The sequence below is a fragment of the Lepidochelys kempii genome, chromosome 5 (genome assembly GCF_965140265.1).
Source record: "Lepidochelys kempii isolate rLepKem1 chromosome 5, rLepKem1.hap2, whole genome shotgun sequence".
NCBI lineage: Eukaryota > Metazoa > Chordata > Testudines > Cheloniidae > Lepidochelys > Lepidochelys kempii.
The window spans coordinates 120,371,736-120,391,587 of record NC_133260.1 but is presented as its reverse complement, the minus strand read 5'-3'; the positions used below and the strand labels follow the sequence as shown (position 1 = coordinate 120,391,587).

The 19,852-nt window shown below is 43.6% G+C and overlaps 1 protein-coding gene across 4 annotated transcripts in view; it reads left to right on the top strand.

The window, feature by feature from the left end:
• Positions 1–19,852, top strand: part of MUSK (muscle associated receptor tyrosine kinase) — an 86,081-nt gene that overhangs the window by 43,386 nt on the left and 22,843 nt on the right. For 2 of the 4 annotated variants that reach the window (XM_073346292.1, XM_073346291.1), the window contains exons 6-9: positions 5,454–5,578; positions 14,403–14,562; positions 16,284–16,290; positions 18,570–18,836. In XM_073346292.1, coding sequence (XP_073202393.1) covers positions 5,454–5,578; positions 14,403–14,562; positions 16,284–16,290; positions 18,570–18,836 — 559 coding nt within the window. The remainder of the gene's footprint in view (positions 1–5,453; positions 5,579–14,402; positions 14,563–16,283; positions 16,291–18,569; positions 18,837–19,852) is intronic. The other 2 variants (XM_073346293.1, XM_073346294.1) reach the window with 1 other exon arrangement.

Below are 19,852 nucleotides of genomic sequence, written 5' to 3'. Positions count from 1 at the left end.
ATGATCGGTTCTACTCGATAACGATCCAAAGCAGTGCTGACCAACGCAAGTTCATTTTCATCATCTGAGTCAGATGCCACCAGCAGAAGGTTGATTTTCTTTTTTGGTGGTTTGGGTTCTGTAGTTTCTGCGTCAGAGTGTTGCTCTTTTAAGATTTCTGAAAGTATGCTCCAGACCTCATCCCTCTCAGATTTTGGATGGCACTTCATTTTCTTAAACCTTGGGTTGAGTGCTATAGCTATCTTTAGAAATCTTTATGTTTTGTCAAATCTGCAGTGAAACTGTTCTTAAATCAAACATATGCTGGGTCATCATCCTAGACTACCAGAACACACACAAAAAAAAAAAAATGGTAAAATGTAGGTAAAACCATGGAGCAGGAGACATACAATTCTCCTCCAAGAAGTTCAGTCACAATTTAATTAACGCATTTTTTATCATCAGCATGGAAGCATGTCCTCTGGAATGGTGGTCGAAGCATGAAGAGGCATATGAATGTTTGGCATATCTGGCACATAAATACCTTGCAATGCTGGCTACAAAAGTGCCATGTGAATGCCTTTTTTCACTTTCAGATGACATTGTACATAAGAAGTGGGCAGCATTATCTCCTGTAAATGTAAACAAACTTGGTTGAACAAGAAGTAGGAATGAGTGGACTTGTAGGCTCTAAAGTTTTACATTGTTTGGTTATTGAGTGCAGTTTCTAACAAAAAAAAAATCTACATTTTTAGGCTGAACTTTCACAATAAAGAGATTGCACTGCAGTACTTGTAGGAGATGAATTGAAAAATACTATTTCTTTTGTTATTTTTACAGTGCAAATATTTGTAATAAAAATAAATATAAAGTGAGCACTGTACACTTTGTATTCTGTGTTGTAATTGAAATCAATATATTTGAAAATGTAGAAAACATCCACAAATATTTAATAAATTTCAGTTGGTATTCTATTGTTTAATGGTGCGATTAAAACTGCGATTAATCTTTTTGAGTTAATTGCATGAGCTTGCTGCAATTAAGCGACAGTACTAAAAATTATAAATCTTTAACCTTTTAAATCTGTGTATACACTGTTATTAAATAATTGTCTGACACCCCCCTCGTAACTTCCCATAACTGTGAAAATTTAAATCAATAAACGTGTAAAAAAAGTGCTTAAAAACTATTTTACACGATTGTGAAAATTTAAAATCGACAGAAATCTTAATACTTAAAAATAAACATCAATATTATCCATCAAAATTATACAAAAAAAATCCAATTCTGCCAAGCCTGCATAACCAGAGCAAAATGTAAATAGCTAACTTAGGTCCTGTGAAACTAGATGAAACCTGTGTCTTACAAGTGCTCATTTCTATATACAGCGCAAACATCAGGTTCAAGGATATAGGAAGATAATGCATTCAAATTACCTTCCCAAGACCATGAATAAGGAAATTCTTTTCATGTAAATGCTAGTCTTGTATGTATGTGGTCTTTCAGAAGAAAAGACCTCTACAGCACTCACTGAAGAGAGTTTGTAGAAGATGGAGACACACTACTGACTATATAGTAAAGGGCCAGACTGTTGGGGTATGTCTACAGGACAGCTGGGAGCGAGTCTCCCTGCCCAGGTAGCTAGACTTGTACAAGCCAGGCTCAAGCTAGTGCACTAAATAGCAATCTGGCCATTCCAGCTCAGGAGGAAGCTCAGGCTCTCAATTCCACCCAAGTATCTAGGCTTGAGAGCCCAAGCTCCAGCCTGAGCCAGAACATCCACATTGCTATTTTTAGCACGCCAAAAGTCAAGCACCTAGCTTGAAACCTACTAGCTCTAGCTCAAGCCCTGCTATCATGAGTCTGTCTACCCGGGCTGGGAGGTTCGCTCACCGTTGCAATGTAGACGTACCCTTGTTGGATCATGACCATGTGCATAAGACTAGGGGAGTGTCCAAGTCTCCTGTATATAGTGACAACTTCTTGCTAGTGCCCTCTTGGAGCAGAAAGGGCAAGGAAGAGACGAAGCCTTGGCCGCATCTTCCTACATCCATGAGGATTAGCAGAGCTGGCTCACAGTCTCCATGTATGACTACGTTATTGGGAGGGCTGGCACCAAGCTTTCCTGAGCTCTGCCTAGGGCAGGGGGTTTTTCCTCCAGCCCCTAATGCAACCCAGAGCATAACTGCCATTATCAAGACCTTAATCATGCTCAAACATTACGCATTCAGTGTTCTGTGTCCATCAACCCCATCTCAATAGCAGCAGAGTTTGCAAGACCTGCAAGCACAGCCTGAATGCATTGGAATCCCCACAAGTTCCGTGCCTGTCTCTTACCCTGCAGAGCTCAGCGGGATTCACATAAGAGCAGACATTTCTGTGAATAACTGGAATACCCAGAGTTATTATAGTAAATATTGTTTAAAAATAAACAAGAAGGGCTGTAAACCCTCATGCTTCAGGGCATAAGCCAGACTCTTACTATGGGGGACTAGGAGAAAACTTTCCTTGAGGGCAAGTTATCTCATAATTGACTTCTGGGGGGTTTCTGGTACCGTACTCCTGGCTACTCTTGGTGACAGGATACTGAACTAGATGGTTTGATCCAGTCTGGTAATCTTGTGAGCCAGTGCTCCCAGAGTCTGAAATACGTGCAGATTCGATCCATGTGTGACATTCCTTCATGGTGAGAGCGAGCCACTGATTTCCCTCTCTGGGTCCTTCAGTCAGTGGCAGCAGCAGGGGGAGGAAGCAGGAACCTATTCCAGCTCACCTCAAAGCAAAGGGATCTGGGAGGAACTCAGGGCCTCATTACAACTCCCCCCATAATAAGCATTCAGGAAACCAGCAGGGACCAGGGTATTGGAAGGAGCCAGGAGCTGCTGGGATGGGTGTGTGGGCAGAGTCTGGAAGAGGGATTGTTGGGGAAGGGGGTGGAGAAAACTGGTGTTCTTATAGGGGTAGAAGGAGGAAGGACTTGCAGGAGGTAGGAGTAGGAAGTCTATATGATCGGTGGGGAACATTTCCCTCATTTTGCCCTTTCCCCCCTTAACCTCCCCAATCCCCCCTTCCCATTAGCTTTGTCCTGTTTCCCTCTGCCCCAGGAGTACCCAGGGTTGTGAGGCTACTCACCACCACCTGCACTTAACATGAATCAGTCTTGTCCGTGCCTGCTGTGGATCAGCTCCCTGAAACCACCACCCTCTGCCTTTCAGGCCTCGCTCTCTGTTCCCTGCAGTGTCCGGCCCCTTATCCAGCTCACAGAATTACCAGGCCTGCTGTTCCCAAAAGAACAGAACGTACCAGCTTGTAAGATTCAATTCAGGACCAGCACTTTGCTTAACACTACAGCACTGGGATATGTTTATAGTGAACACAAATAAGTTTATGGTCAAAGACAGAGATTCAGGAGATGGTGAGTGAGGATAATGGAAGCAAATGGTTAAATATAAAACAAAATCGTAACACACTTTCTAGAGACTAAACTTAACTAGCATGTTAACCTCCTGTCTAAAGAAGTTTGTCTCACTCAAAGTCCTTTGCAGCATTTCCAACCAAGGCAGGCTGAGACCCCACTTTAATGAATGCAAGCACACTGTCTGGTTACTTCCTTGGCGCTGGATAACATGGTCTTCTTTGCCCTTTAGTAATACCGCCAAAGTTCATTGTCTGTACTATTAGAAATGATACCCCCATGGTTTGTTTTTTCCTGTGAGCTCCTTTCTCATTGAGTTTACATCTCTCCATGAACATTTGACTTTGTATGTAAATGTGCCTTTGCTGTGCTAGCTTACAGTGCTTCACTGACATCCTGATGGAGAGACATGTTTCCTACCTCTTGTCTGAAGGAACCAGACTCAGACATATCACCTTTTGGTGACCTGTTCTTAACTTACATGCTTAAGAACAATTTTCTGATTGATACGTAACTCCTTGCATAGTGCATGTACATACATTTCACAATGAGACCGGTGACCAGCGTGACACTGGCTTTCATTGGAAATCTCACGTGGCATTCTTTGATGAACTTGAATGTACTTACAGAACCAGGTACTTACCAGAACCTGTACCCCTTTGCACCCCCTTGTCAGTTGACATTAAGACTTTGTTGGGTCATAATGGCAGGAGAGAACTTGGTGTTATTAGGGGTATGAGGTGGATGTCTGGCAAGCTTCTCGGAGTCTGGGGTACATAAGGTTGTTGGGAACTTTGTCTCATACTGTGAATCCTACTCTACTAAAAGCACCCCCAAGTTAATGATTTCATGCCATCAGTTTTTAAGTAGAAGTTCCTGATGATTTCAGTGGAGATTTCCACTTAAAACCTGATAGTATGACATGGTCTCCTGTGAGCAGTTCTTAACCTGTGGGTTCCTTGACGCCTATTGGAGTGATTTAAAAATATTCTCAATTTGGGGCCAAAACCCAAAATATTTCAACTGGGAAAATCTCATGAGCCCATTCTCCTCTCAGTCTGGCTGGGGAGCCCTGCCGAATCTCTCCCAATATGCACCAGGTTCAGGGACCCCCATGATACATTAGTTCCCCTTGCCAACAGAGGTACCCATAGTGCATCAGGGGAGATTAATCTGACAAGGGAGCCTGGACAATCAAGGAGATTGGGGTGGCACACACAATGGGGTGGCATTTCAGAATCTAAATATTTCAGTTTGGATTTTTCTTCCAAAAAAGGTAAAAAATTACTGCAGAAAAATTCCTATTTTGTGACCACTAGCTGACATGCTGCCAGCACTGGGCGTGGACAGGGTATGGAGCTGTGTGGGGACAGAGAGACAGCTCATGGTTGCTCTTGGATCCATGTGGTTCGACCCTACTTTCCCATAGAACCTTGACCTCAGCAAATTCTGCCTCTCGGTGCAATGCTAGCCACTCCTCCCTTGGGGGATAATACGATGGGAGTGGAGAATTTCAGGAGCTGGGGATTTTCTGTGGTAAGACCCTATCTCCAATGTTCCCAGTACAATTCTGTCTGAACTTTAGTGAAAGGCACCTCCCCCATGCCTTGTTAATGGTGTGCATGACTGATTTCTGCTGGTTCCTTGGGCAATAGCTTAAAATAGGTTTCACTATTTGTAGACAAGAGATCAGGTTATGCCATGCAGAAACGGCTTGTAGTGCATTTATTGTAAATTGCCCCACATCAATGCACTGTACATGGGTTTATCCCACTACACCAAACTCTGCCCTCCAAATTCTTGCACATGCACCTCTGCAGTTTGTTGGAGTTGCCCACAAAAATCGGAAGGCAAAATTTGGCTAGTATTGTGTAGTGTATGTAAAGATGACAGTCTTGGGGGGACAAAAAAGGGCTCTCATTTACAAGTGAATGTATGCAATGTTTTTATTCACTGTAGGGCTTGGACTGCCACCTCTTTCAAGATTTACTGAAGAGGAAGAGTGTCTGAGCTTCATCTTTAAATAGTCACTTAACTAGTACCTTTGTCTTCTTAACAGTTTTTGCCAGAATCCTGAAGGCTCCTGAATCCCACAATGTCACCTTTGGGTCTGTGGTGACTCTGCGGTGCGCAGCAACAGGCATTCCCATTCCCACTGTCACGTGGCTCGAAAATGGAAAAGCTGTAAGTGCTCCTTTTATACCTGTGACTAATGAGGGCAGGCATCAGGAAGCAGCATGATCTAATGAATAAAACGCAGACCTGGGAGTCAGGAAGTTAGGTTCTATTCCTGTCTGAAATGATGTGGCGTGCCACCTTGGACAAATCATTGAACCTCGCTGAGTCTCATTTTCCCCATCTGTAAACTGTGGATAATCGTACAGTGCTTACCTGCTTCGTTGAGATGTTGGGTTGAGTGACCTGTTAATGATTGCAAAGTGTGTGAAGTATGGTTTTTAGTAGGAGTGCTCTACGCCAATAGAGCTGCAGGTTTGATTTAGTGTTTTATGGGGCTTTTCTCACCATCTTTTCTGACTTGCCTTTTAATGATCCCTTTGTTAGGTAGCCAAATATTTCAATAATAATAGGGCAAAAAGAGGACATGCTGACTCTGTTTACAGAGAGAACCATAGCATGGGACTGCTGTGAGATGTTAGTACCAGGTTGATGTTCTTGTAGCTACAGATTGCGGGGAGGGTATGTGCCAGGATATATTAGGGCAACATATCTTTATAACAAACTGCCCACACATAATATTTATAGGTTCATTGACTTTAAGGCCAGAAGGAGCCATTGGGTCATCTCGTCTGACCTCCTGTATAACACAGGACCTTAAATTTCACCCAGTTACACCTGTAATAAGCCCAATAACTTGTGTTTTGCTAAAGCATGTCTTCCGGAAAGGCACCCAATCTTGATCAGAAAACATTCAGAGTTGGAGAATCCACCACATCCCTTGGTAATATGGTCCAATGCTTAATCTCCCTCACCGTTAAAAAAGTGTGCCTTATTTCTAATTTGAATTTGTCTGGTTTTAATGTCTTGTTTCTTGTTCTGCCTTTCTACATTGATTGAGAAGCCTTTCGGTACCTGGTATCTACTCTCTGTGAAAGTACTTATGCACCATAACCAAATCAGTTCTCAATGTTCTTTCTGCTGACCTAAACAGTTTGAGTTCTTGAAGTCTCTCACTGTAAGGCGTTGTCTACAGCCCTCAAATCATTTTATGTCTCTGCATCCTGTGCAATTTTCAACATACTTTTTAAAATGTGGACACCAGAAGATATGATTCTATTACCAGTCTCACCAATGCCATATACAGAGGTAAAATCACCTCCCTAAACAGGCTCATGACCCTCCAAGGAGCTCATCAGACCTTCTTTTGCCATAGCATCATGCATGTTGAGTTACTTGACCATTATATCCCCTAAATCCTTTTTAGAGTCACTGCTTTCCAGGACACAGTCCCCCATTTTGTAGGTATGACCTATATTCTTTGTTCATAGCTGAATGACCTTTGGCTGTATTAAAATGCATTTTGTTTAAATGGGCCCAGCTTCTCAAGCCATCCAGATCGCGCTGCATGACCGCCCTGTCCTCATCCTTATTGACCACTCTACCAATCCTTGTGCCATCTGCAAATTTGATCTGCTGTGATTTAATAGTTAATTTCAGATCACTGATAGAAATGTTGAATAGCATCAGACCCAGTACCGATCCCTTTAGAAACAGCCCTATTTGATGATTCCCCATTGACAATAACTTTTTATGATCTCTCTGTATTAATGCAGGTACTGCTAGAACTTGCAAAAAAATCCTGCCTAAAATGCTTTCTGAATTTGTGAACTGCCCCCACTCATGTTCTGCATTAAGGACAAAATTTTTGCCTGTCCAGAATGGCTGCACACAGCAGGACAAGGGCATGGGGAGCAATGTCCTCTACTGTGAAAATTAAAACAAGCAATGGATCAGCAGCTCCATTGAGTATTAGACATGACTCCCAGGAAGCATGTTCTGCTGGTTTATGGGTGATGTCCCAAGACTGCTGTCAAGGTTCCTTCCCCACTCTGAACTCTAGGGTACAGATGTGGGGACCTGCATGAAAGACCCCCCCAAGCTTATTCTTACCAGCTTAGGTTAAAAACTTATTTTACCAGCCATTTAAACAAAAGGAAATCTAACACATTTCTAGCTAGATTACTTACTAACTAACAGGTATAAGGCTGCATTTCTGATCTGTTCCCGGCAAAAGCTTCACACAGACAGACAGACCCTTTGTTCTTCCAGTTTTGAAAGTATCTTGTCTCTTCATTGGTCATTTTGGTCAGGTGCCAGCGAGGTTATCTTAGCTTCTTAACCCTTTACAGGTGAAAGGGTTTTGCCTCTGGCCAGGAGGGATTTTATAGCACTGTGGACAGAAAGGTAGTTACCCTTCCCTTTATATTTATGACAACTGCTGATACACAAGGAATGCTCCCAAACTTGCTGTCCCCAGGCAGAATGGCTAAGGAACCTTCTGCTCTCCATTACCCCACTGCTTAGGGATGGCAAGGGCAGAATATTGCTTTAACTGCTTTGTCAGTTGGCTACTTGTATATCATCTTATGAGTAGTCAAATGGCCTTTTCTATACATCCTCAATTCCTTTAATTCATCTTTAGTAACCCTGGTAGAAGATCTTTAGGGACACTTTACTTTTCACCCTCATATTCTTTTCTATTGATCCCCTCTATCCATTAGGGTTCAGTATGTGCAGGCTTTGTGATCTGCAGGGACACATATTTGAGTACCCCAAAGTGGATGAGCATATTACACGAGAAAGCTTGCTTGAGGTCTGAATAAAATCAGACTCTTTCCTCATTCAGTTTTTGGACCGTATAGCACAACTGTTTTTTATAGTTGGGTTTAATATTTTGCAAGGACAAATGTTATTGGGACCTATTTCCGACAGTGTATCTTTCTAGTGGCATAAGCTTTTGGAGGGGAGCACTGTGTAATGACCTAGAAGGTAGGCACCATCTTCGCCCTTCTGCGGTATGCTAGCAGATGCTGGGCTTTGCAGATCAGTTTTCTGTTGGAGGAGAAATCAATGAGGTGGAGTCTGGGTATTTTTTAGTGCAACTTGTATTCAGTGTAAAATTAACAACAGCCCTTGAAAACAGGCGGTCACAAACACCAGGCAAGGCAATCTCCTCTTTCAGGAATCACAGCTCAAATGCCAAGACCTGGTTCCTGGGAAGAAAATTTGTACCAAGGATTAACATGAGTTACAGAGATTAAGACAGAGAGCAAACTCTCCTGCTGCTTGTAACTGCTCCATCAAAAGGTACTGATGTCACAAAACTAGCAACAATGCGTCCAAGACTGAACAGGGGCCAAATGCTAAGAAAAAGATCTTGTAAGACCATGTGTAACAGCACTAACTGATGACTCCTACATTATCTTTCTAGTTGTGGCATCTTTGCGGCATTATACTCCCATGTGCTTGCCTTGTGGTTCATGCATTCAGTATGAATCACATGCAGTCCCCATCATTCACATTCACTCTCCAGATTTCTGTGTTGTGTTCTCCTGGGTGCTGGGCAATGTGTGTTCTTATATTCTTTCATAGCCACTCTCTGCTGCTCTTGTATCTGAGATCACACTCCTATGGAGGAGCGGCAGAACAGCTGAGAAAACAGTAGAACCACAGAATTCTCTGCCTTCTTTGCAGTAGCCTTCCAAAAAGCAAGCTCTCCCCTCCCCTTACCACTAAATAGGCCTCAATATATCAAAAGGAGCTCTCAGCACAGGATCCTAAATGCCTGTTGTCTGTAGTATCAATATCTTCTCTCACATCAACTTCCAGCTCCTTTGCCTGACCTGGTGATTTACTATTGCCTTTGTTCTGAGTAGATCCAGTCACTACAAACTTATCCCAGAGAAAAGAGGGTCTGATCAATACACCTGGCCTCCAGCCAAGGGCTGAACTTTGTATACTCAATCCATTTCTTAATTGGGCATTGTTTGGGCTGGGGTCAGATCCGCTCCAGCCTCTATGCCTCCAAAGCAGAATCAGTCCCAAGAGGAATGCCTTCACGACCACATAGCTTTAAATATGGTAAGGAGACCTTTCTTTAATGAGTGCCTGCCTTTAGTAAAGTTAAACCAGGAAACAGGTGGAATCGAGCACATGTATTTAAAGACTGACTTGCAAGCAAGCAACAGCGAGTAATTTGAGGCTGTGATCCCTGCAGCGTCTGTGTTGTTATAGTCTCTGGATGCTGACCTGTAATTGTCCTGAAGTTTAACGAGATGAAAGCACTGTAGTCATTAAACTGCCATGGAACAGAAAGATGAAAGTTCCTCTAAACAGCAGCTGTCTTGACTTCCCAATGAACAAACAAACAAAAATACTGTTCCAATACTGTTTCCCCTCGTTAGCCATTGCAAGACATCAAGGGACTGAACTATAGCTCTCTGTTGTACTGCAAGGGAGAATTAAGCTAAACACAAAGATGTGGTAAAAGCCTCTTCTTTCTTAGGTTCCAAAATGGAATTTTAAAAAGTTAAAGAAAATCCTACTGGGGGAAGGAAAAAAAAAACATACACAACTTCTTTAACAAGTAAAGGGAATCAATACATTTAATGAAGACAATCTCAGGTTCCAAGTAGAAAAATTAACAGCCAATTTGTAAGGTCTAAAAATACAATTACCTGAAATTTTCAAGAGCTACATCAGAAAGACAAGGTGGGCGAGGTAATATATTTTTTGGACCAACTTCTGTCGGCGAGAGAGTCCAGCGTTCAAGCTTACACAGAATGCTTCCTCAGCTCTGGGCCACAGACTTAGGTCCAATAAAAGATATTACCTCACCCATCTGGTCTCTCTACTACCCTGGGACCAACATGGCTACAACACCACAGCAAAAGCTACCTCAGGCTCTCTCATGCTGTTTTACATAATGCAAAAGACAGTTCGTAATGCTCTTGCTGTTTGCAAGCAAAGTCAAAGGGGATCATTTTCACACAAAGAGGCCTTGAGCTGAAATTGGCTATTGGATTATTTTCAACTGTAGCATATTCCCCTGTTCCTGAAATTTCTATCAACTGACCTGGCAAGCAAAGCATTTTGCATTGTGTGATCCAGGCTGAGAAGGAACAGTCCTGACTCACTGTTCTCAGATTTCCTTTCTGAGGCCCATTACGCTGAGTAAAACTCCACAGAAGATCCCAGACTTGACTCAGACCCTTTCATGTTTTGGCACTGATTGGATACACAGGAAGAAGAGTTCAGAGGAAGGGAGGGAGGCTTATTCTGAGACAGTGATCCACGGATCAGAAGTTTCGGTGAAAAATAAAATAACTGACAGCCTCCATGCTTGCAGAGAAGCCACCAGCACTGTCTAAGGATGAAGTCTGAAATATAAGAGAAGCATTTCAAGGAAGAAACATATTAAAGCCCAGTCAGCCTGGTGTACTAGCTCAACTATTATTGCACCTGGTTGAAATCCAGGAGACCTGGGTTCAGGCTCTGAAGAAATTCCTTTTCCATACCAGCAAGAATGATTGCAGTTTTGCATCCAAAGAAGTAGGGGCAGGACAAACTCTCTTTGCTCAATTATCTAATCATGAACACAGGTAAATGTTTAAGAAAGAATGCATTCCTTTCCTCCGAAGCGGATGTCATGGATGTGAGGAGCGGGGATGTCTTTTGGTTTTGTGTTTGTTCCTCTCCTAGCACAGTGGGGTCCTGGTCCAGAATTTGGGCCCATAGCCACCACTGCAGTAAAAATAGATAATAATAATCACATGCATCTGTGTGATAGGGCTTAACCCCCCCCCCCCATCATCTGCAAGGCTAGCAAATGCACCTTATTAGTCATGCTTTGCTCCTGGGGAGGTGAGCAGCTAATTGGCTCATTGCCAAAAGGCATGGAGATAAGCCCTAATAAATAAACTGAAGGAGTTTAGGCGGGGGGGGGGGGAGGAGGAAGAAGAGATGGCAGATGAGACAGGTCTCTCTGACTGAGAGAAGCCTAGGGCTAGGGTGCACAGACAGAGACAACGGGGGGCAGCACAGTACAAGGGTAGCATAGGTTCCTGCAAGGGAAGCCCTGAGATGGTGTCTGTAAGTAGAGAAGACTTGAGTAGCCCCCAAAGGCAGAAGAACTGTGCAGTTTTGTTTGGGCTTGTTTAGAATACCCCTGAAGGGGTTAGAACTTAGGTGACTTGGACGAAGGTCTGAGACACAGAAGACTGGGGCCAGAGTCAGGTGGCCAGCAGGAGGTGCTAGAGCTGAAGCTAGCAGCTACATCCTGCACCAATGCAAGGGGGTGCTCTGGGGGTGAGTAAGCCCTGCCGCAGTCCTCCTTTCTGCTGATTTCGAACACCGTACAATGCGCAACCAAACTGAATGTGTGTGACCCAATTGAGTTTCAATAGCATTGTGCTGTTTGGAAAACACACATTTCGTTAAAGCTGTTGCCAGGTATTTTCTGCAGGCAAGACCGCCGACTGGGATGACAGGAATTCTTGAACCAGAACTGTTTCCTGTTAATAGAAATCTCACTCCTATCACCACACTGGATAACTGATACTAAAAATTATTCCTGCCGTCTGGCAGTAGCTATTCTAAATATGGCCCAACTCCTTCCCTGGCCCCGTTGCCTCTCTCCAGTTTGATTCCGGCTCCAGAGACCGCCTCACTTGCTCCTTCCTGACTCGCTCCCCATAGCGGCTTTCAGTAACCTGTGCATATATGGGTATAGACCAGAAACGGAGAGCCACTAGCCATTAGCCAATGAATCCTAAAAACATGGATGCTGCACGCCTCGAATCAGAATGGATCCAAACTCAGTTTGAAGTTTGTTATTTTTCACTTGATTTAAAAATATGGTACAAAATGTGACAGACTAGATCCACAAGCAATAAAAAGAAGCCATAAGCCTGTCTTAACCACCCAGCAAAAGTGAGTTTACAGCTGCTTTGAGAAGGAGTACTTGTGGCACCTTAGAGACTAACCAATTTATTTGAGCATAACCTTTCGTGAGCTCACGAAAGCTTATGCTCACATAAATTGGTTAGTCTCTAAGGTGCCACAAGTGCTCCTTTTCTTTTTGCAAATACAGACTAACACGGCTGTTACTCTGAAACCTGTCATACAGCTGCTTTGTGTCACTGGAGTATCAAAGTATCCAGAGCCTGATGGTGAATCTGGCCCAAAATGCCAACTGTAAAGAAGGCATTTCTTGATGATCCAGTGCTGAACTGCAGACCTCAGAAACCAGTACCTATTAGGGAGGGTGGGCAGATAAAATAAGCACCACCTCAAAATCCTAACCCAAACACCTCAACCTTTAAAGAGTCAATTAGTTCTTTAGGCCAACTCTAGAAGTGTAAGTGTTAACAAAGCACAAGGATGGGTGAAATCCTGGCATCATTGATGTTGATGGCAAATTTCCCAGTAGTTTCAATGGGACCAGGATTTCACCCACAATGTTTCCATCCTGACTGCAATCAGGAGGTATTAGGAATCTCCCAAGTAACTCTTCTCATGAGATATCCAGTTGAAGAGTAAAGTTCAATGGGAGTTGAGGGTAATGGATCATAATGTTGCAGACGGAAGTGTTCAGACAGTATAACTTAGCTTTGAATAAGCATTTACACTGGAATACACAACCTTTTGAGATTCAGGAATTATTAGCATATATTCCACTGTGTGGTACTTGTTACTTTAAGCATGGGCATTGTCCCATTGTCTTCAGTAGAACTACTCCTGTCTTTCATGTTAGACATGTGCTTAAGTACCTTGCTGAATTGGGGCCCACGAAAAGATATTCCAGCTCACTAGCCCTAATTCCCATGGTCAGGTAGCACTACTAGGGATCCAGAAACGACTCTCTCTCTCACTTGAATTATTCCTGATGGTTTGACACTGTCTCTGGCTCTCAGTGGTGGAGTAGGCTAACTGCTCAGCTTTAACTTTGTGATGTGACTTTGCAGGAGCTATAATGGACTATCATCTACAATTGCAGTGAGTGCCAATGCTGTACCAACAAGGAAAGGCTGACTATAAAATTATCCCAGCCTAAAATCACATCGTCCCCAGCTCACTCGTGGATTTCTGAAATGGGCAAAGAGAAGCACCAAGTCTGAACTCTTTCACATGTTACTGGGGGTGAGAAGTCAAAAAGTCTATCAGACCTTTCCTTACATTGGAGCCAGAGCACTTGCTCTGTTCAAAACACTGCCTGAAAGGATGGGTCTACCTTGAAAAGTGTGAAAATGGCTTGTGAAAATTTTTGAGATCTTGATTTTTTGTCCTAATTTGGGACAGGAAAATTTTCAAAATCTCTACAATTCTCACGGGGCAGGAGAACCATTTTCCACCTAGCCCTAATCCTTGGCTGCCATATTTAATGAAATTCAGTGAATTCAAAGGGAAATTTGCTCAGTTTACGTGTAACAAGATTTTTTCCCCTAGCAGCGAGCCCTGCAATCTCAAAGCCCTGCTATGTTCTTTGTGGCTCATGTATCATCACCAATAAAGACAGATCCTGGACCAGATCATCAACTCAATTACAAAATTCAGTATGACCCTGTGACGTTGCAGTTTAGTTAATAGTTATTGATGTAGCATGAAACAGAAAGGAATCAGACTCCCCCCGTGCGTTGGTGTTGCACTGCTAACAGGGATAAAACATCCTAGGCTCTGCTTTTAGAAAGTTTGGAGCACCCACCTTCTGAAAAAGTCTCATTAAAGATGTCTCACATTGGGCACCCCAAAATGGAAGCACCCAAAATCACCAGTGATTTGAAAATCCAGACTATTAAAACTTGCTTTTGCCCGTAAAGTCAGCAGTTACGAAGGTGCCATTTCTATGCAGTCCCTTTTCTGACCATGCCGTACTTTAACTCACTGCTAATTTAATCCACCTGGTTCAGCTTTGTTTGTTATTTTAAAATTTGTCTTTAAAAAAATCCCTCAACCAACCCCCAACCCAGTGTTCTGTTTTTTGATCTTTTAGGTTTCTACAGGATCTATAGTCGAAAGCGTGAAGGACAGAGTGATCGACTCCAGACTGCAAGTGTACGTCACCAGGCCGGGCTTGTTCACTTGCATTGCTACCAATAAACACAGCAAAACCTTTGGCACTGCAAAAGCTGCAGCGACTATCAGTGTGTCAGGTATGCTGAAAAGAAAAGGCTTTTACTAAGCATCTTGCCACCCAGCATTACCTTTATCCTGTCAGGAGGAAGGAGTAGGGGAAGGAGCTTTGGAGGATGTGAGGGGCTCTACTTAATAATAATTTACAGTGGGTTAAATTTGACCATAAGTGCAACCCCCTGCTGGGCCATTTCCTTATATATCATTATGCTTCAGAGATTGGCACAGCTGCCATTTCCTGCTTACTTGCTTGTCGTGTCCCAGAAGTGCTGTGTAAGTTCATCCTTGTGAAGGAAGTCACAGTATTAATATCACCTAACAGCAAAATGAAAATAACCTCAATGAATGACTAGCATCTTATGTTATATGAAAGAAACCATGAAGCTTTGTGGCAGAACAGGTTCCCCTCCTCACAGAGTGAGATTGCAGGGCCGTGCAGCTACTGGTCCTTAGGTGACCTCTCTGTTTGTTAACTGAACTGTGCTTTTGGGGGGAGACCTGTGCTGTGAACTGGAAAATTTGGGGTATGATAAACCAGGGAGGAACTGTTGATTATTGCAGGATAAACTGAGAGCCCAATTCATTCTTGCACTAACACAGTTAGTTTGCCCCTCCCTTATTCAGGAGTTGGTTTGTTTTCCCATCACCCCAAAAAGACCTAGACTTTCTTACAAGAGAACGCTTCAGGCTTGATGACATATAGGTTATCATAAGTCCCAAGTAAAGGGCAGTTTGTAGCTGTACTGCCCAAGGAAAAAGCCAGTCACAATTCACTCCATGTTTCCCCCTGGCTCCAGGAGGGAAGTAATCTGTGTCAGTCTCTTATCAGGAGCAAATTACTTCTCTCTCTGCCAGCTCAGCTGCGCCTGCTGGCATATTGCGGGGTGGGGTGGGGGTAAAGATAGTGCTCCAGTCATTCCTGACCCCTGCCTGTTAACTCTCTGCCCAGCTCTTCCCCATATGCTGTGCTGGTGTCCTGCACAGGAACATAGGCTGAGCCACAATTTAATCTGCAAGTCCTGAGTGCTGACTCCATGGGTGCTCCAGGGCTGCAGCACCCATGGGAAAAAAAATAGTGGGTGCTCAGCCCCCCCACCGGTGGCCACGCCAATCAGCTCCTCTCTCTCCCTCCCTCCCTCCCAGCACCTCCTATCTGCCACAGATGCTCTTCATCGGTGTGCGGGAGGAGCTGGGGGGAGGGGATGGAGCGAGGGCATAGCGTGCTTGGGGGAGGGGGAGGAACAGGGCGGGAAGACATGGGGTGAGGATGGAACGGGGAGCAGGAAGGGAAGGCGGGGCCTTGGGGGAAGGGGTGGAGTGGGGGTGAGACCCAGGGCAGAGCAGGGGTCAAGCATCCCCCAGGAAATTAGAAAGTCGACACCTCTATTCAAGGCGCTACATTACGTGGACACCAAACTGCTGATCTGCTGGCCTGCTAGAACCAGCACTATTGGCCCGTGGATCACCACGATCCATTTCAGCAAGAATTTCATAGAACACGCCTTTCTGTTCCTAATTCATTCTCCTTCCTCTTCCCAAAACACATCCAGGAAGGAAAGTCTTGGCCTCCCTCTCCGTTACAAAATACAACTCCATGACAAAAGAGAATGGCAGTTCATTTCCTATATGAACCTTTAAGTTTTGCCCTCAAGAAGAATGGGTAAAAGGTCACTGACTAACATTTCCCTTTCTCTCCCAAACCTGGCTCCTGTTGCGGCTGGCTCATGTGCCTTTCCAATAGAATGGAGGTAAGACGATGTTTTCTTGTCTGTTGAGGTGATTGTTTGGGCCAGGGAGGCTGTGAGAGGAGATGAATTATGAAAGTAATAGGAGAACCTCATTTGAGATTTCCCCTCTGATTTCCAGAATGAAAATTTTTTGAATATATTTGGCTGAGCCTTTTTAAATTCCTTCATCACATTTGACTGAAACCTATTTAGGTCCCTCTGTCACTGACCACATAATTGGGGAAGTTATTCATAGCCGATTATTTACTCTGTGAATTCAGCCCTCGTATTCTCTTCACAAGTAATCTATGAGCAGAGTTCAGTTGTTAGCGTTTGTCATTCAGTGCTGCTATTTGATGCAGATTTTCGGTGTGCATCTTTTAGTCCGTGTTGCCCGGACAAATTCTTTACAGCAGCTGTTCGTTTCAGCATTTGCTGTTCAGAATTCACTTTTTGTACTGCATGACTAGTCACCAGATGAACATGTTGATTTTGCTTACGATTAGATTACTGTCTGTGGTTCTTTAATTTAGTTTTAAGATGATGGCACATACATATTCTTCTGAGGTCTCTGAACACAAGGGAAACATGATAGTAGCACTGATTGTTGCTATCAAGCTATTCCTGTGGGCCGCCTGCCATAATAGTTGCTGGTTTCACAGCTGACCAGTGCAATCCTATGCATGCACTTATTGCTTCCAGCTTTCTCTGGCTAAGGGTGTGGAGGACATCCCTCACCCACTAAACAGTAAATAACATTTTATAAAAAATAATACAAGTACTCCAAGAAGGAGCTGACCCTGCCATATTTCTCATTCTGACAAGCATTGCTTCAGTGTAGCCTCTGACATCGCAGTGCTGGTTAGGAAACCGACCCTCCACGGCGTATTCGTGGGCTGAGGCTGACTGACGCAAGCAGAAGTCTCCTGGTCAGCCCATGGAGCACGCATAGGAATGTTGTGGTGGCAACGTTCAGTGCTGCCATCATTCGTTACTTCCTTTTCTTTTAGAATTTTTTTTTAAAAGCTTGATATTGACCCCAATAATTAGAACTATTACATGGCCAGAAAATGCCCTTAGATTGCTATGAAAATATCACCTGAAAATCATTGAATTTACAGTTGGGAAAGGCTTATTCATTTGTCTTGTTTATTCCCTTGTCGGTATGCTTTTTTTCTTTTCCCTGGAGGAACCTGAAGCTGTACTGACAATGGGTAATTTGTGGAGGGGAAAGAAATAAAAGGAAAATATACAAATAGCATGTTGTGACTTGAACCCCATTGACCTCTGTTAAACTGACTGAATGAGCAACCAGGATAGCTGCAGCCATGCCCCATCCCTCTGCATTTTGAACACTCTCTGGTTAAAGTCAAGGCAGACGCTCCCAGGTGCGTGCTCATACACCCCTCCTGCTGGCTAACCACTCTTGGCTGGATGACTCATGGGGGTGTGGATGTCTTCACGTGAAAACAAAACTCCATGTTTGCAGTCTCTGACAGCAATCCCAGCCTATCTGGCAGCTGCTCAATTAGTTCCTTTTAAATAAAGCTGTTTGTAATAATAAACCCCTTAAGTTATCATGCTTTCTTATTACACTTATTCTGTACTAGGCTAGCCCCTTCTGCCTGTCGTCTGCACTGGAACCCAGAACTGCATCAGAGAGAGAGAACAATTTTTTCCTGATCTGAGAAAATATTGGACTAGGGTTCGGTTTGAATGTTGGGCTGTGGTTGAGATTGGTTCTTATCATACCCAAATCACTTTGCCCATGCCTAATTTGAACTTCTGTACTAGGGCTTCCATGTGTAACCCATGTGCCTAATAGGGAGATGTCTCTTTAAGAGACCCATTGCGGGGAGGTAGGAGTGAGAGTTGTGTGGGGGGTCATCGTTGCTAGGCAGATTTAGCACTCCACACCCAGAAGCTTCTGGAATTGGGTGTGGTAATTTTGGGTCTGCTCCAATAGGTTCCCTAGCAACAATGACCCAGACACAACTCACTCCTACCTCCCCCACCAATGGGTCTCTTAAAGAGATATCTCCCTTTTAGGCACACGGGTTACACATGCACAGATGTCTCCTGCAGTACATTGCACTCACTCTCCAGACAGAGCAGAAATCTTGTGTAAGTTGCACCTAGTTCCATGTTTGGATGGCACCTGATTGTTTCAGTGGTTATATTTATGCTCCGTCTTCTTCACTGTCTAATTAGCCTTATAAATACTGTCTTACTGATGAAACTTTGCACTTCAGCACAGATTACCGCTGTACACTTACTCCTCTGTACATTCCCCCTACCAGCAAACTGTACAAGGGTGATACAGGCTACTGCAGCACATACAGAGGTGAGGTGTGTAGTGCTATCTTGGTGAAGGATGCTCTTGTTTTCTTCAACTCCTCCTATGCTGACCCAGAGGAGACCCAAGAGCTGCTTGTTCACACTGCCTGGACTGAACTTAAAACGGTGAGTTCATTCTGCCACCCAGCTGCTGAGTCTCTGCTGTGTAACTACATCTTCCAGGAGTGCAATCCCTCAAGAGTTGGACCAGCTCCAAAGCCCATGTGCAGGTAAAAAACATTGACCAGGTGGGAGGATTTCAGAGAGGGCGGGGCAGGGGGAGTTTGTCCAGAAAAGAAGTGGGGATTGTAAGGAAGAACAAGAAAATTACTTTAATGTTTAAAACAGTGTATATTTATAGCATTTTTCTTCGCCCCAGTTTCAGCTTTGTTCATCTGCTCACGGAGGTTCCGAACCCAGCCCAATGAACACAATCACAAAGCTTACTTAGACTGTACTGAGGATAGGATCAAGCCCAGAGCTCTTTGTAATACAGAGGGAAGGCAGCATTAAAGAGCAAAAGTACTTTCAAAAATATGCCACTGGTTTCCATCTGAAGTGCACTAGAGGTTTAATGAATGAATGAGTTAACGTCTGTAAAGTGATCTGAAGAAGAATCATGCTATATTATGTAAATGCTAAGTATTTTATTAGCATTGGGTCACATCATGAAGTCATTATTCAAAGTAAGGACAGAGTATGGACTGCAGGATTTGGCCAACCCAGTAAAACAAAATTATTTTAACCATGTAAAAGAAAAATGTCAAAACACAGTACAACAGGTATGACGGCACAAATGCCAACATACGTATTTGTATGCTCTGATGGAGAACCATGCATCAGCGCCCATTGGTACATCCGTACTAATGCTGGTGTAACTGTTTGTTCATACAGCACCTAGGTTGTTTGGGGCAAAGGGATAATGACTCCCAGGTGGTTCAAATGAACATGTACCAGAGCAGTGGGCCAATGTCTTGCCTCAGCCAAATCTCTGATTGGCAGAAATGGCAAGTAGAGAGATCAGGACTGGATCCACTGAACTCAAACCAAACAGAATCAAGCAGTCTCTCTAATCACTATTACCTCTATTGTTATATAGGGGTCCACTATCCCAGTCAATGAGACATCCTACCAAAATCATTTACCTCTTTCAGTGCAACTCCCTCAGCATCTCTAAAAACAAGTCATTATGGGGAAGTCCCTGTATGAATTAAGATGATGTAGTGTGCCTTAAATTTGGTGAATA